The sequence below is a fragment of the Notechis scutatus genome, chromosome Z, assembly GCF_049901735.1.
Source record: "Notechis scutatus isolate UNSWTSFEM ecotype Mainland chromosome Z, rNotScu1.2, whole genome shotgun sequence".
Taxonomy (NCBI): Eukaryota; Metazoa; Chordata; class Lepidosauria; order Squamata; family Elapidae; genus Notechis; species Notechis scutatus.
In genome coordinates, this window is record NC_142025.1 from 1,420,432 (window position 1) to 1,437,342 (window position 16,911).

At 49.3% G+C, this 16,911-nt stretch overlaps 1 protein-coding gene across 1 annotated transcript; it reads left to right on the top strand.

Annotated features, from left to right (window-relative positions):
* Positions 1 to 513: 513 nt before the first annotated feature.
* LOC113427210 (zinc finger protein 783-like) lies at positions 514 to 14,366 on the top strand. The gene is given in 8 exon segments (XM_087947865.1): positions 514 to 659; positions 2,219 to 2,620; positions 3,972 to 4,098; positions 5,051 to 5,175; positions 6,982 to 7,056; positions 7,058 to 7,094; positions 7,632 to 7,754; positions 12,606 to 14,366. Coding segments are annotated over 8 exon segments (1,680 nt in total). The 5' UTR covers positions 514 to 635; the 3' UTR covers positions 13,373 to 14,366.
* Positions 14,367 to 16,911: the final 2,545 nt, after the last annotated feature.

Genomic DNA, 16,911 nt, shown 5'->3' on the forward strand with positions numbered 1-16,911 from the left:
TAACGCGTGTGAAGCAGCCCCATCCGGGCTAAGATGGGGGGGACGAAAGGGGGAGATCCAGTATCTGGAAGCCTAGCTACTCAAGCTGCATCGGACCCAGGGCTCCCAATACACGTGTCCCTCGAAAAAGACATGTGAAACAGCCGCCTTTGGGAGGCTGGGAGGGAGGACCAAGAGGAGATCCCCGCTGGAGCGGCGCGGGAGGGAGTGATCGACTTGGCCGGGAAGGCAGAATACACAGCCGGGCAAAACGGGGGATGGGGTTGGGTTGCGGAGCATGGGTTCTAGGTCGTGTGCGGCCGCCTCCTCGGGGCTGGGACGGGGGTCGAGCGGAGACCCTCTCCCTGGGCTCCAATTGGCCGGGGTGCCCCGGCGCCGCCCCCGCCCCCGCCAGGCACCTGCGGAGGGGAATCCGAGGGGCGGGGGATGGGTGGGGCTCCGGGACGGTCCTGGGACGGGGCGGGGCGGAGGGCGGGGCTGTGCCTATTTAGCCCTGCAGGGGGCGCCTCCCGGCGAGGATCCAGCAGCGCCCGAGGCTTCCTGGCCGATCCGCCGCCGCCGCCGCCGCCGCCCCGCCCGGCCCGCCGCCCCTGCGCCCCAGCGACGCCCCCGCCTTCCCGGTGCCGCTGCCCGCCATGGCGGAGTGGGCCCCCGCCCAGGTGAGACCCCCGCCGGGCCGGGGGAGGCGGGCCGGGGTCGCCCAGCAGGCCCGGCAGCGGGATCCCATTGGAAGGGGGGGTCTCTCCCGAGGAGGATCGGACCGCCTGGGGGAGGGGGCGGGGGCTTTGCGGGGGAGGGGAAAGGATGGGTGGGGGCTTTCTTAGCCCACCCGCCGGCCCCGCCGGCTCGGCCTCTGCCGTGCAGGAGGAGGGGGGAGATGGGGAGGGGGCTGGGAGGGGAGGGGATGCCGCTGCGGAGCAAGTTTTTGGGGAGGGGGTCCTCGCTCTCCCCAAAACTCCCCTCCTCCCACGGCAGAGATCCCCCTCGGCCCCCAGGGGAGCCGGGAGATACCCCCCACGACCTCATCCCGCCCGGTGGATCCCCTGACTAGCCCCCAGGGGAACCAGGAAACCCCCTCCCTGACTCCTCCACCCCAAGGGATCCCTTGTGCCCCTCTCCCCTCCGGCGACCCCCTTCTCTGCGCTTCTCCCTCCCCCACCCCAAGGAATCCAGAAGACCCCGGCAGCCCCTCATTCCGCAAGGGAGCAAGTAGATCCCTGTCCCCAGGATTGGGCCCTGTGCCCCGGGCGATCCAGGGGTTCTCCCCCACCCCAAGGGATCCAGGAGACCCCAATGACCCCAGGGATCCAGGAGGTTCCCTTCCCCAGGGACCCATTTGATCCCTCTCCTTTGAAGCAGCGGCGCCTGTGTGGGGGGCAGAGCCAGCGCCCCACCTTGAGGCCGGTTCTGTAAGGACCCCTCCCTCCCTCCCTCCTTCCCTGGGTGCGAATCCCTCCACAACAGCCCTGCAGGGCAGGGCAGGCTTGTCAGAAGAGACTGGCCTGAAAACACACAACATCCTCCCCCCTCCCCCCGCTTTGTCTTTCAGTCGGCCTCCTCCAAGCTGGCACTTTCCGGCTCTGGGGGACTCCATTTCCCAGAATTCCCAGCCAGCATGCTCGCATTGACCAGGGAATTCTGGGCCTCCTGACTTCGGTCCCTGTTTTATCACCCACAAGGTGGCTGGTAGATTCCATATGCAGGTAGTCCTCGAGTTACGACCCCCAGATTATGAACCCCAGATTCTGCTGCTAAGCAAGGCAGTTGTTAAGTGGGTTTTCGCCCATTTTACGACCTTTGTGGCTGCAGCGGTTGTTAAGTAAGCAATTCGGTTAATACTTAGTCCCACGGTCATTAAGCAAATCCAACTTGCCTCCCCCCTTGACTTGGCTGGTCAGAAGTTTGCAAGGGGTGCGTGTGTGTGTGTGTCACGTGACCCCTAGAGACGCTGCGACCGTCATAAATACGAGTCAATTGCCAAGCAGCAGGATTTTGATCCCGTGGCCCTGGGGAATGCCGCAACGGTCGGTCATAAGTGTGAAAAACGGTCCCGAGCCTCTCTTTCGCAGTGCCGTTGCGAGTTTGAAAGGACCGTGGTTCAGCTGAGGGCTCCCTGCGGTTGGCAGTCGTCCCCTCGGCTGAAGGTTCTTCCCTGGTGGAGGCCGCTCCGCAAGGGTGGAGCTCCCATCTCCTCCTCTTCCTCCTTGGTCTTCTCCAGCTCCAGGAATGGAACGTGGAAGCGCAGCACCTGATGCCCCTCCAGCCGCCCCTGGTGCCCGAGCTCAGCCACATGCGAGAGGCCCAGCTGCACACGGCCGAGGCCTCCCTCTGGAGCGTGGTGGCCACTGTCCAAGCCATGGAGAGGAAGATCGACCTGCTGGCCACCCGGCTCCTCAGCCTGGAAGGACGGTCCGGGACGGCCGAGAAGAAACTCCTGGATTGTGAGAAGACCGCCATGGAGTTCGGCAACCAGCTGGAGAACAAGTGGGCCGTCTTGGGCACCCTCATCCAAGAATACGGCCTGCTGCAGAGGAGGCTGGAGAACATGGAGAACCTCCTCAAGAGCCGCAATTTCTGGGTCCTCAGGCTGCCCCCGGGGTCCAAGGGAGAAACCCCCAAGGTCAGGGGTCCTCAGGGAGGGAGGACGGGAGCCGGTGCCTTGAGTGGAAGGAGGAGTCCTGGGGAGGGAACGGTTCTCCTGAAGGAACCACCGTGGGCTAAATCTGGGCTTCTCTTCTCCACTCTGGTGGCCTCCAGCCGTTGGGCTGGGACCATCGTTGTGTCTCAGATGGGTGGGATGGGAATTGCCCTCCCGACACCTCTGGAGGCTGATGGACTCCAACTTTTTCCATGGGGCACAAACCCTGATTTGATGGGCTCCAAGTGGGGAGAATCCATTTATGGTCTCCCCTTGGCCACCTCTGGTCTTAAAGAGCTTCCTGAAGACCAGAGGTCCCCAAACTTGGCCACTTTAAGACTTGTGGACTTCAACTCCCAGAATTGACTGACTTTAAGCCAGCTAAGCTGGGAATTCTGGGAGTTGAAGTCCACAAGTCTTAAAGTGGCCAAGTTTGGGGACCCTGCTTAGATCAATCCTTCCCCCCCTCCTTTAGATCAATCTACTTGCAGGGTGGTTGAATTGGGAGGTATATTTTTAAAAATGAAAGATACAAACTAGGGATTTTTTTTTTTAATTTATCTTATATTTTCTACCAATCAGTCATCAGTTTTAGTAATCTTTTGCTAACCAAATAATCTTTAAACTTGAAATGAATTTTCTTTTTAAAAAATTTAAAATATAAACTAGGAAGAAAAACTAAAAAAAACTATTTTTTAAAAAAACTTGTCAGTCGAAACACTGGATTTGCAATGACATCATTTTTAGTTTAGTTTTTAGTTTTAAACTAAAAAATGATTTCATTGCGAATCCAGTGTTTATTTTTTTAGTGGCAAATTTTTTAATCGTAAAAACAGAAATCCTGAAAAGAAACGAAATTAAAATACAAGCTAAGAGGGAAATTTTTAAAAATGTATCTTGTTTTTTTATTAATTGTCACTGGATTGAACTCACTTTTAGCCATTTTTAGGGGCAAAACAATCTTTAATCTTAAAAAGAAAAAACTTTAATTTGAAAAACAAAAGAAACTTTAAAAATTAAATATAAACTAGAAAGAAAAATACCAGACTGCTGCTTATCAGTCATCACTGGATTCGCTTTGGGTATTTTTTTTTTAGCAAGGAAGCCAATTTTAATTTAATTAAAAAATTTAATTAATAACAATCTGGGAAGGATGTCTGTGATCATCTAATTTTTCTTTCATCTTTTTTGCAAAGTTTTTCAGGGAAGAACCGGAGCGATGGCAACTTGGGATGTGACTGGGAAGGCACAAAAAATTGAGGGTCTGGGTGTGAAATCCACCTTTTGCCTTTCTTGAAGTCTTTTGTTTTGTCTTGTTCTGTTTTATTTGCAGATGCCGGTTACGTTTGTGGACATTGCGGTTTATTTCTCCGCCGAAGAGTGGAAAAATTTGGCTGATTGGCAGAAAGACATGTACAACAATCTTATGAAGGAAAACTACGAATCCTTGCTAGCACTCGGTATAATCAGGTTAACCGGCAGACCGCCGGTCTCTTTATATGTCCTTACTGCTAGTCCTCGACTTACAATCCCAATTGGGATTGGAACGTCCGTTAAACATTGCAGTTCAATGAGTCATTTTTGTCGCTGGTTGTTAAGTGAATTGGCGCTGTTGTTAAGCGAAGCACAAGGTTGTTAAGGGAGTTTGGCTGCCCTTATTTGATAATTTAAAGTTAGAAGGTTGCAAGTGACAATAGTGGGACCCGGGACTGTGTCATCATCATAAATAGGAGCTAAATGGCAATCAGTGACCCCAAGAATGCTGTGACGGTCATAAGTGCGAGGATCAGTTCTAAGTCACTTTATTTTCCCCCAGCACCATTGGAATGTCAAAGGGGCACTTTAAACAAATGGTTGTAAATCAAGGACTATGTGAAGGTTCATTTTTTTGAATTTTTGACGTATTGCAGGTAGTCCTTGACTTACAACAGTTCGTTTAGTGACTGCTCGAAGTTACGACATTGACAAAAGTGACTTTTCACTTGTTTTTCTCTCTCATGCCCGTTGTAGCATCTCCGTGGTCACATGATCAAAATTCATACCGGTTGGCAGCTGTCTCATATTTATGACGACGGCCGTGTCTCTGGGGACAAACAATCCCTCTAACCTGACAAGCAAAGTCAATGAGGAAGCTGGATTTGTTTAACAACCGTGTGACTAATTCAATAACTGCAGGGATTCACTTAACGACCGTGGCAAGAGAGGTCTTAAGCGAGGGCAAAACTCCCTTCACAACCATCTCTCTTAGCAACGGAAACTTTGGGCTCCGTCATGGTTGTAAGTCAACAACTGCCTGTATTGGTGGACCGGTGGCTTTTTCAGGTGGCCACGGCAACCTTGCAAGGCGGTGAAACCCAACGGGGGAGCTGAGATCCTCTTTGAGCAGCCTTTTTGATTGCGCCCGTTTTCCAGGCGCTGACGTCAACGTCGCCAAACCCGAGATGCACCCCAGGGCTGAGCGGGCAGCGCCCGAATCCAGCGTCCCGGAACCGCCGAGCACGAAGGAGCGCGATGTGATCCCCGAGCCTTGCACAGGTGTGGAGGGAAGGGATCAGAGGGGGGGGTGGGCTCTGGTTTGGAAGGGGTTAATTTGTCGGGTTGTATAGGGTCTCCTGCTTGAGCAGGGGGCTAGACTAGAAGACCTCCAAGGTCCCATCTGTTGTTCTGTCATTCTGTAAGGGTTTCCTGCTTGGGCAGAGGGCTGGACACCGAGGTCCCTTCCAGCTCTATCCCGATTCTAAATTGTGAGGTTTGGGACACACACACACACACACACACACACACATAAATAAAAAAAAACAACTTACTTTGCAGAGTGCTGGAGATGAGATCCCACGGCTTAGCAAAACTAACTTCGTTTTGCTTTTCTTCCTTCTCTGCTGGTTCCTCCTTTTTCTCTGAGATTGCTTTTATCTCTTATCTTCCTGACTTCGTTCTAGTTTACCTTTTCCCTGCCCGCCTCCCTGCCCACCCAGCTTCCCCGCCCCCACGCACACTTCTTTCCGTCCTTTCCTGCTTTCTCCCATCTCTCCCACCCTGACTCCCTCCTTCCATGCCTTACTCTTTCCTTCCCCCTTTTTTTTCTTCCCTGTCATTCTTTCCTTCCTTCTCTCTTCCCTGCCTATCTCCATTCCTTCCGTTTTTTCTTTCTCTCTCCCCTCCTTCATTCTTTCATGCGTCACCTATCCCCTCCCACTCACCCGTCCCCTCACACTTGTGACTGTATGACTGTGTGTTGCTTGTATTCTTATGATTTATACTGACTTTGTTTCCTAGAATGATTGGATTGCTTATTGTACCCTATGACTATTATTAAGTGTTGGGCCTGATGATTCTTGACTCTTGATGAACGTTATCTTTTCTTTTATGGACACTGAGAGCATTTGCACCAAGACAAATCCCTTGTGTGTCCAGTCACACTTGGCCAATAAAGAATTTTCTATTCTATTCTATTCTATTCTATTTTCTATTCTATTCTATTCTATTTTCTATTCTATTCTATTTTCTATTCTATTCTATTTTCTATTCTATTCTATTTTCTATTCTATTCTATTTACTATTCTATTTTCTATTCTATTCTATTTTCTATTCTATTCTATTTTCTATTCTATTCTATTCTATTCTATTCTATTCTATTTTCTATTCTATATTCTATTCTATTTTCTATTCTATTCTATTTTCTATTCTATTCTATATTCTATATTCTATTCTATTCTATTTTCTACTCTATTCTATTCTATTCTATTCTATTCTATATTCTATATTCTATTCTATTCTGTTCTATTTTCTATTCTATTCTATTTTCTATTCTATTCTATTTTCTATTCTATTCTTTTCTATTCTATTCTATTTTCTATTCTATTTTCTATTCTATTTTCTATTCTATTTTCTATTCTATTCTATTCTATTCTATTCTATTCTATTCTATTCATTACTCCTTCCTGCTTTCCCTCCTTCCTTCCACCTCCCCTTCCACTCTCTTCTTCCTTCCTTCCCCCCTCCCTCCCTCCCTCCCTAGAACCACACGCATGATCCTGGTCCACCACTTCCAGCCAACCACTGAATAAAGCCACCATTGCTTTCTGCAGCTTCCACCCACAGGGCACCCCTGCCCACATTCAGCCAGCACCCCCGTCCTGCAGGCACCCATTCTTGCTCCACAATTGCTGGAAGGACGCCCCCACCTCCCAGCCCTTCTTCTCCCCCAAGCAGGGCGCATTTTGAGCCTGTGGGTCGAGGAGGGTTTGGGGCTGCCTGCTGCCCTCTGCCCCAGGTGGGGGGTCCCAGGCTGTGTTTCCAAGTTGCCTCAGTCTCTCTCCTCACCTTCTCTCCCTCGAACCCAGGACTCCTTGGCCTCCACGCCGGATATCCTGACACGCATCAAGCAGGAGGGGGCCTTCAGCGGAGGAGGCCCCTTCTCCGAGGGACAGAGGCCTGGCGGCCGATCCGTGCACAGGTGATGGGCGAGGGAGGGGGCTGCTGTCGGGGGGGCAAAACGGGGTGGGGGAGGGAGATTCTGACCCTCCTGTGTAGGTTGGTCGAAAAATGGCAGCCACGAGGCAGAGTTTTGACAGCACGGGTGCTTTTAAGGTCAGATATTTTCAATTTATGGTAGCCTGACCCATTGAAAGTACTAGGTGGCTGGAGGGAACAGCATGGATAGAATGTCATCATGGCTTGTTTCGGTGGCTTAATCCACTGGGTGGCCCAGCCTGTTGGTTTAAGCAGGGTTCAAGCTCGGCCACTTTAAGAGGGTTGGACTTCAGCTCCCAGAATTTCCCAACCAGCTGAACTGAAATCCACCCCAAGGTAGGGAAAGGCTCAGTTCATTGGGGCGAATTGAATGCACAAGGCCAATTGTGCTTCTGAGACTCTGGGTGGGTGGTCTTGCTTGGGGCTGGTGTGTTTCTCTGGGCTCTGTCCCCTCCTGCGTTTTGGGGGGCAAATCCCTTCTGCGAATTGAGCACACCCCCCCCCCTCTGTTCTCCTGCAGGTGCCCAGGGGCTCATGTCCGCCCATGACTTCCTATCCTGGATTAAGCAAGAAGATGATCCGTGTGTCCGACATCAATGGGACACGTCAGAAAGCGAGACCCTCCCTGTGCACGTGGGGCCGGGTGAGTCCTTGACCAACTCGCCCCCCCCCCCATCAGTGGGGTGCTATTGGCTGCAGTGCAAGTAGTCCCTGACTTACGACCCGGAGTTGAGCCCAAAATTTCCCTTGCTAAATCAGAGACGTTCGTTAAGTGGACCTGTCATTACATGGTTGCAATTCGTGACACTTTTTGGATAGTTTGAACGCACCCAACCCTCCCCCCATATGGAAGAATGAGATTGTGCTTAACGGCCGTGGTAAAAATGGTCATAAAATCAGGTCTGACTTGACTTTACAACCGCAATGAGGTGTGATGGAGATTTCAATCTCAGTTGTGGTCATAATTCAAGGACTACTTATAAAGCCACTGTTTGCCACCCTTACCACACACAGGTGTAGGGTTTGATTCCCAGAATTCCTGCGTCACTACTAAGGTTAGTCACTACGCATGGCTGTAAGTCAAGGAGTGCCCCTTTCCCTTTATTCTGGTTTTTGCCATTTGAAATATGCCAGCTTTGGGAAAGGCCGGACGGCCTTGACGTCTGAGCTCCATCTCGTTATAGCTTAAATGGTGATCAGGCGCCACCTTGTTCCAAATAAGTTTTGTAGATTAAGCTTTGCTTTCTGCCTCCTCGGCCTTGTAGGTCTGCAATGTCAGATAAATCAGCCCATTTGCTGATAATTTCTCCTTTCCAGTGTTTTTGGTTCCTTTTTTGTTTTCAAAATAAAGAGGCGGGTGTAAACTGATTGCAACGCTGAGAGAAGGTCAGTTTTTGCATCTGGCGCCGACAGGATGTCAACTATTTTGGCTGGGAAAATTGAAGGTTTTTGAATCCCAGAAAAAAAATTCTCAATTAGTCCCATGGGATAAATTTCAAGCAGTTTGAAGAAGTGGTGGACAACTTGGCTTCCGCCCCATCCCGAAATATTTTGTCATTTTAATGGTTCTCTCAATGCATTGGATCAATTTGGGTGGGCTGAACTACAAATACAGGTAGTCCTCTACTTATGACCACAGTTGAGCCCAAAATTTCCATTTCTAAGTGAGACATTTGTTAAATGAGTCTTGCCCCATTTTAGGACCATTCTTGCTGCAGTTGTCTGAAAAAAAAAAGCAGAGTCCTCACACTTATGACTGTCGCGCCATCCCATGGCCACATGACCACAATTCGGGCACATTTACAACGTGTCGCAATGATCTATCATTATCTGATCAGAATTCCTGACGCTTTTGGGAATAGTTTGCCCCCAAAACCACCTGTTTGGAAGAACGAGATTGTGCTTACGACTCCGGTTTTCGCTTAACGGCCGTAGTAAAAATAGTCATTAAAATCAAGTCTGACTTAACTTTACAACCACAATGACCTGTGATGGAAATTTCAATCTCATTTTCCTTCATAATTCAAGGACTACTTATAAAGCAGGTATTTCTCTTTTTTTGTTTTTTGAATTTTTTTTTTATTTTTACCACAAAAACAACAAATAAAACCATCTTTCAATTTTAAAGCAGGTGTTTCTCAACTTTGGCCACGGATTAGACTTTGATTCCCAGAATTCCCTGCCCACTACGCCTGGTTGGGGAATTATGGGAGTTGAAGTCCCCACGTCTTACAGTAACTGAGTTTGAGAAACACGCCTGTCATCCTTTCTATGGGATTACAGTGGAACTGGTAGTCCTCGACTTACAACAGTTCCTTTAGTGTCCGTTCATTGTTACAGCGGCCTTGAAAAAAATGACTTACGAGCCTTTTTCCTCACAGTTACAATCTATGCAGCCAACCTCTGGGATCGTGGGATCAAAATTCAGGTGCTTGGCAACTGTTTCATACTTACGACCAGTGCAGTGTCCTGGGGTCACGTGATCCCCCTTTTGCAACATTCTGGCAAGCAAAATCAGCGTGGAAGCCAGATTCACTTAATAACCAGATTGCTAATTTATTAACTGTGGTCATTCACTTAATAACTCTGGCAAGAAATGTCATAAAATGGGGCAGAATTCACTGAACGTATGTCTCACTTAGCAACAGAAATTCTGGGCTCCACTATGGCCGTAAGTTGAGGATAACCAGTACTTTGGAGTACTGTTTTGGAGCAGTGGTTGCCAACTGGTGGGCTGGGGACCACTGGTGCTCAGCCCCCTCAAGCAATTAATCCAGGCTGCGTGGGAACACAAGGCTGCGCCTCCCACATGGCCCGCCCACCCGCTGGCCCCCACCCTTCAGCCGAGAGCAAACCTTACCTTGAGTAGAGCCGTGTGAGCTGGAGGTGGAAGGTAAGACCAACGGCGGGGGAGGGAAATCCGCCCCGGGGTGGCTTACTGACATTGGTGGGAAAGTCGGTCCCATATTCCAGAGCTGCAGGAGTCACCGGAGTGGTCATCCCGGAGCAGCTCCTCCAGTCCGTGGCAGGCCGGTGCACTTAGGTGGAGGAGCAGCTGCTCCGGGACGACCCAAAGGGCCAGTCCTGTGACTCCTGCAGCTCTGGAATGTGGGACCGACTTTCCCACCAGCACCAGCAAGCCACCGTCAGCCAAAATTCATAGTAGTGGTCCGCGGGATTTGAAATTATGAGTTTGGTGGTCCCTGAGATCCAAACAGGTTGGCGGCCTCTGCTTTGGAGAATAGCTTGACTCCCTCGTCTTTGTGGCAGACCTTCCAATCCTGAAATCCTGCTCTCATGATGCCACCCCCACCAGCCCTTCTTTTCTCTAGGCCCAAATCCTGCAGCTGTTCTTCCTGTGTTTTAGCCTCGAGGCCTTGGATCGTCTTCGTTGCTCTTCTTTGCGGTGACCAAAATGGTCTGCGGGATTCCCGTATGTGTATGGCCTTGCTAGGGATTTACAGAGCAGCACTAATTCTTCACGTGATCTTGATTCTGTGCCTCTGTTTATACGACCCAGGATGGCACTAGCTTTTTTGGCTGCTGCAGCACACTGCCTGGCTCAGTGCTTAAGGGATCATCCACTAGGACTCCAAGATCCCTCTCACAGTTACTATTTTTAAGCCAGGTCTGACCTAATCTGTACTTTAACCTTTGATATTTTTTTTCCTGCCTAAATGTAAAGCTTTGCTTTTCTCCACATTAAAATTCATTTTTTTGAATAGGGCCCATTGTTCAAGTTTGTCAAGAGCCTTTTGGATCCTGAATATAAAAGCAGCTCTTCAGGAACTTTAAAATCCCAAAAGCAAAACTTTATTTATCATTTCAGCACGTGAAGAAAAGCAAAAACAGCTCTAAATTTCCCGTGCAGCCCTGCAAAGTTGAGTTTCATCCCCTCCTGCCATTGTCCAATTGGGAATTAGCCTTTTGTTTTGGCAACGGTGCACATCTTGGCAGACATTTGCAGAAATGTCCTTGGTTCTCACGGTTGAAGACTGCAGCCTCCACACTCTTATCTCGCCCTCCCCCCTCCCTTTGCTCTTTGGCAAGTTGAAAAATCTAAAACATATGAAGGACAGTTACTGGGGGCATAGCCTAGTGAAGGACCAGGGAAGATATGATATCAGTGTTCCGATATTTCAGGGCTGTCATAGAGACAGACAGATTAACATAGTTGGAAGTGACCTTGTAGGTCACCTAGTCCAACTCCCCACCCAAGCGGGAAACCCTGTATACCATTTCTGACAGGTGGCAGTCTAGTTTCTTTTTGAAAGCCTCCAGTGATGAAGCTCCCACAACTTCTGAAGGCAACTTCTGTTCCATGGGTTGATTGCTCTCACTGTCAGAAAGTTTCCAGGTTGAATCTCTCCTTGTTCAGTTTCCATCCATTATTCCTTCTCTGGCCTTCAGGTGCTTTGGAGAATAGCTTGACCCCCTTCCTCCTCTCTGTGGCAGCCCCTCAAATATTGGAAGATGCTCTCCTGTCTCCCCTGGTCCTTCTCTTCCCTAGACTAGCCAGGCCCAGTTCCTGCAACCGTTCATTGTATGTTTTAGTCTCCAGTCCCCTAATCTTCCTGGTTGCTCTTCTCTGCACTTTTTCTAGAGTCCAAACATCCTTTTTTATAGTGTTGTGACCGAAACTGGATGCTGTATTCTAGATGTGGTCTATAGAGGAGGGGGTCAACCTGTTTTCCAAAGCACCTTTGAGGGCCAAACAAGAAATAATGGATGGAAACTGATCCAGCAGAGATTCAACCTGGAAATAAAGAGGAATTTTCTGACAGTGAGAACCATCAACCCATGGAACAGAAGTTGCCCTCGGAAGTTGTGGGAGCTTCATCCCTGGAGGCTTTCAAGAAGAGGCTGGACTTCCATCTGTCAGAAATGGCATAGGGCAGTGATGGCTAACCTTTTCAACATTGAGTGCTCAAAATTCATGTGTGCGTGCGCATCCCCAGAACACAATACATGTGCATTCCCCCACGTATGTGCCCTGTGCATGCGCCCCGCCCTTGCACACACACACACGTCCTCTATGCATGGGCCCTGCCCCCCACATGCGCCCCACCCTCTTCACATGTGTGGCAGAGACCCGAAGAGCAGCTGGCTGGCAGGAGGCACGCATGCGCAGCAGAGAACGGCTTCTGTGCCCACAGAGCGGGCTGTGTGTGCCACCTCTGGCACATTCACCATCATGGACCTGGGGGTGGTGGTGGTGGTTTGGACTAGATGACCTACAAGGTCCTTTCCAACTCAAACTGACTTAGCAATAATAGTCACAGGAAGCTTGAGCATTTTTCAATCTTGACACATCATTTGTTATTCAACCCATAACTTGTCGGCTACCTTGCGGCTTTCTACATTATTCCTTATGACAAAAATGTGTTTGGTACTCACCGTTTTTGGAACTCATTGCGCCTTCCTGAACCAATTAACGCTGCGTACCGAGGTACCGTTGTAAATGATTTCAGTTTTCATTCGCTTTCTATTCCAGCTGGAGACGGGATGACCATCAAAGCGGAGCAGCCGCGCCTGTGCCCGGAAGAGTCGGCGAGACCTCGGGAGATGCTCTTCCAGGGAGAGTCGCCTGCAGCAGCCGTTCTTGCCGTCCCTCCAGCAGCGGAAGGTTATGAGGCTCCCCGTGGGCCGCCCGTCAGCCCCACCAAATGTAGGGCGGGTAAATCTCTGGAGTTAGACAGTGAGCTGCAAAGCATCCTGGGCCCTCCTCAGGGCTCGGCCGAACGGCCCCATGGCTGCAGTGAGTGCGGCAAGATGTTTGGGGTGAAAAAGAGCCTCAAAGTCCACCAGCGCAGCCACCACGGCCAAGCCCGGCCGTACGAGTGTGCCGAGTGCCGCAAGAGCTTTAACTGCCACTCGGGGTTGGTGCGGCATCAGATGACCCACCGGGGCGAACGCCCTTACAAGTGCGCCGAGTGCGGCAAGTGTTACAGCCGCAAGGAGCACCTGCAGAACCACCAGCGGCTGCACACGGGCGAGCGCCCGTTCCAATGTCCCGTCTGTGGGAAACGGTTCATCCGGAAGCAGAATCTGCTCAAGCACCAGCGCATTCACACGGGTGAACGCCCCTACCAGTGCGCTGAGTGCGGACGCAGCTTCCGCTACAAGGAGTCTCTCAAGGACCACCTGAGGACTCACAGTGGCGAGGCCTCGGCCCAGCGACTCCTGCCCGGGTTGGGGGTGATGGTCTCCCTTAGCGTCCTACAGCAGCGGGAGAGAGCCCAGCCTCTCAGCCCGGTCTAATTGAGCCCCCCAGCACTCCCTCAGCAGCCCCCAGTCTTATGCCTTAATTTTTTCCTGGTGTGGAAAAACAGCTGGACAGATGGGCTGGAGTAGACAGGCTCAATTTGAGCAAGAATCTGTGCCAACTGCCATAAAACCATTTCCGAGAAAGGACACGACAGTGTGCAGAGGCGACCTATAGCTACTTGCAACCAAGTACCGCAAAAGTCTGACTCCTTTCAGCTGAGGATGCTAATGGTGAAGAATCATGCGCACGCACACACAAATGCCAGTACAAAAAGTTCCCGGCCCTTTTGGGGAGAGGACAGACGGGTCTGAAAAGTTTTCTGACCCCCAGTTCCCTCCTTCCCTCCCTCCTCTACTGGTGCACCTACATGGTACGTGCACATGTGCAGGATATTATTTCTTGCATGTAAGACACTAAAGGGGTCTCATTTTGCTGGATGCACAAGGCATAGTGTGTCTCTTGAGCTTCTGTTGGATGCCGCCGGTTGCAGAGTTATACTTTTCCCATCGGTTTCTGACAGAGTGACTCGCAACTTATAGCAGCAGAACCACGCTCCAAATGGATCCTGTGCTTTAAAAAAAAGATGTTTTTTTTTTAGATGTACGGATGGAACCATTTATGCGGAAAACTTTACATTGTGTAACTCGCACTCCGTGGGACTTCTTGTTCGAGCCGCCAGTTGTTTCCTTTCTTTCTTTTCCTCTTCACTTCCTTTTCTGATTCCCATTTATTGTGAGTGCAGGAAAATCTTTCGAATTTTCGAATGAAATCTTGTGGGTCTGACCTGCAGCAACCATATTAATTTGATCTCCCAGGGCTCTCTCCTCTGCTGCTTTTAAGATTTTAAAACTCCCTTTTATCTCATAAAATGTGGGCCGCCTCGTTTTATTTTTTAAACGAACAATATATTTATAGCCCACACAGAGAAATGTTCTTTTCAGGATGTAGTTTTGTATTGAAGGTGCATTGCAAATAAAGACAAATTACCAAAAAAAGAGTAAATAGCATTTTTTGTTCATTCACTTCGAAGATGTTTGCAGATAGATATGAGCACAAAGGCTGACAAATAATGCATTTACAGGTAGTCCTCGACTTACGGCAATTCATTCAGTGACCACTTAAACAGCACTGAAAAAAGGGATTTAGGACCATTTTTCACACTTCTGACTGTTGTAGGATCCCCATGGTCATGTGATCAAAATTCGGGTGCTTGGCAACTGACTCAAACTTATGACAGTTGCGGTGTCCCAGGGTCTCATAATCTGTTTTTGCGACCTGACAAAGTCAACAGGGAAGCCACATTCGCTTAACGGCCATGTGACTCACTTAATCATTGCAATGCTTCACTTAGGGATGGCAAGAAAGATTGTAAAATAGGGCAAAACTCATTTAACCAACATCTCACTTAGCAACGTCTCAATTATAGTTGGAAGCCAAGAATTACCTGTATTGATCACTAAGGAATATCATCAATGCTAGAAGGGATGGGGTTGCAAGGAAGATGAAGAGGAGGTGGTGGTGGAGGAGAATTTTTGCATTGATGGATGATGTTCCATCAGATTGGTGTTGACTCTAGTTGCCCTCTTCTCTTTCTTTCTATCCTCTCCAGGGTCATGCAGTTTTCCAGAAACTGGGCGCTATATATTAATGACTACGTTTCATCACATCAGTTTTAATTCTTTGTGACCACAAAGGTAGATCTTCCCCATGGCAATCTCTCCTAACCTGGTCTTTCAGATCTTCTAATGATGCCCTCACTGTCACTTTGAGATGGGCTGTGAGTCCATCTACCTTCTGGTTTCCTCTTTCCTTCCACCTTTCCTAGCATTACGGACTTCTCCAGAGAAGACATTGTGTCCAATGTAGGATAATCATCCTTTCCCTTTCACCATTCCTAGCATTATGGACTTCTGAGAAGACTTTCAGGTGTCTAAGAAAAGATTGAGTTGAGTCATTTGCCATGAGCCTTCTCCAGCACCAAAATTCTTCCTTCCTGTTCATCTTTCTCTTCCGTCACAGGGTATACCATGTCTTCTGTTATTTTGTTATATAAGACATATGGCACTTGACTATCTTTTCCAAGGCATTCATGGATGTTCTACCGAAGGCTAGTCTTGGTAGAAGAGAGTATTTGTATCTCAGTGTTGAATTGTGGGATCCTTGGTGCTCTCTGAGCTCAATTATTTTCTTGCAGACATTTCATGACCCAACTAAGGAACATTATCAATGCTAGAAGGGAGGAGGAGGAGGAGGAGGAAGGTTATGGGATCCTTGGTGCTCTCTGAGCTCAGTTATTTTCTCGCAGACATTTCATGACCCAACTAAGGAACATTATCAATGCTAGAAGGGAGGAGGAGGAGGAAGGTTGTGGGATCCTTGGTGCTCTCTGAGCTCAGTTATTTTCTTGCAGACATTTCATGACCCAACTAAGGAACATTATCAATGCTAGAAGGGAGGAGGAGGAGGAGGAAGGTTGTGGGATTCTTGGTGCTCTCTGAGCTCAGTTATTTTCTTGCAGACATTTCATGACCCAACTAAGGAACATTATCAATGCTAGAAGGGAGGAGGAGGAGGAGGAAGGTTGTGGGATCCTTGGTGCTCTCTGAGCTCAATTATTTTCTTGCAGGCATTTCATGACCCCACTAGGGAACACCATCAGTGCTAGAAGGGAGGAGAGGTTGCAGGGAGGAGAAGGGGGCAAAGGAGGAGAAGGAGAATGACTGTGGGGGTCCCAGGTGCTCTGTGGGCTGGGTGCTTTTCTTGCAGAAGTTTCATGATACAACTAAGGGACATCATCAGTGCTGATGGTTGATCTTGAAAGCTGATGCCAATGCCCGAGATGTTGGGGTTGCCACAAAATGTGGAGTCGGGTGTCAGGTACTGGGTGTTGGTATTAATGCGTATGAGTGGAGGATCAGGAAGGAGAGACAGCTGCAGCTGGGTCAGAGACCATGAAGCCTGACCCTGAGAGTGGTTGCTGGAGCAGGTCTGTAGCAGGTACGGGTGGGGTGTGCCAAGCCCTCATAGCCAGCTAGCCATCATAAGCCAGTAATGCTGGCTAGAAACCCTTCTGTTGTGTCCATCCAGCATGCGGAGCTGAGAGACCATTAAAAGCATTTGTTGGACCTCACAGCGAGGCCACTTTTGCTGGACAAGCTGGGAACAGTGTCAGGTTGCCATCATTACCAGCTGGCTGGGTTAAGTCATCCCCCACTTTGATAACTTCATTGAGTCCCAGTTATTCCTCTGGTTGCCACGAATTTAATATTTAAATTCCTACTGCAATATTTAATTTTGGTTTCAAACATTTCCTATTTCATCCTTAAAAACATTGACTTCATGATTAAATTAGTACACCATTTTAGCCCTCTGATTTTTCCATTTCTTGTTCGCCTATATCGAACGTAGTAGCTGGAGCAGGGAAGTGCGCAGCCCGGCAGAACACCCACTTGTGGTCGATTAGGGAGAGAAGGCTGACTCACGCCTGAGGCAATCTGCGTTGTGATTGGTTGCCGTCCGTATAAAGGGTTTT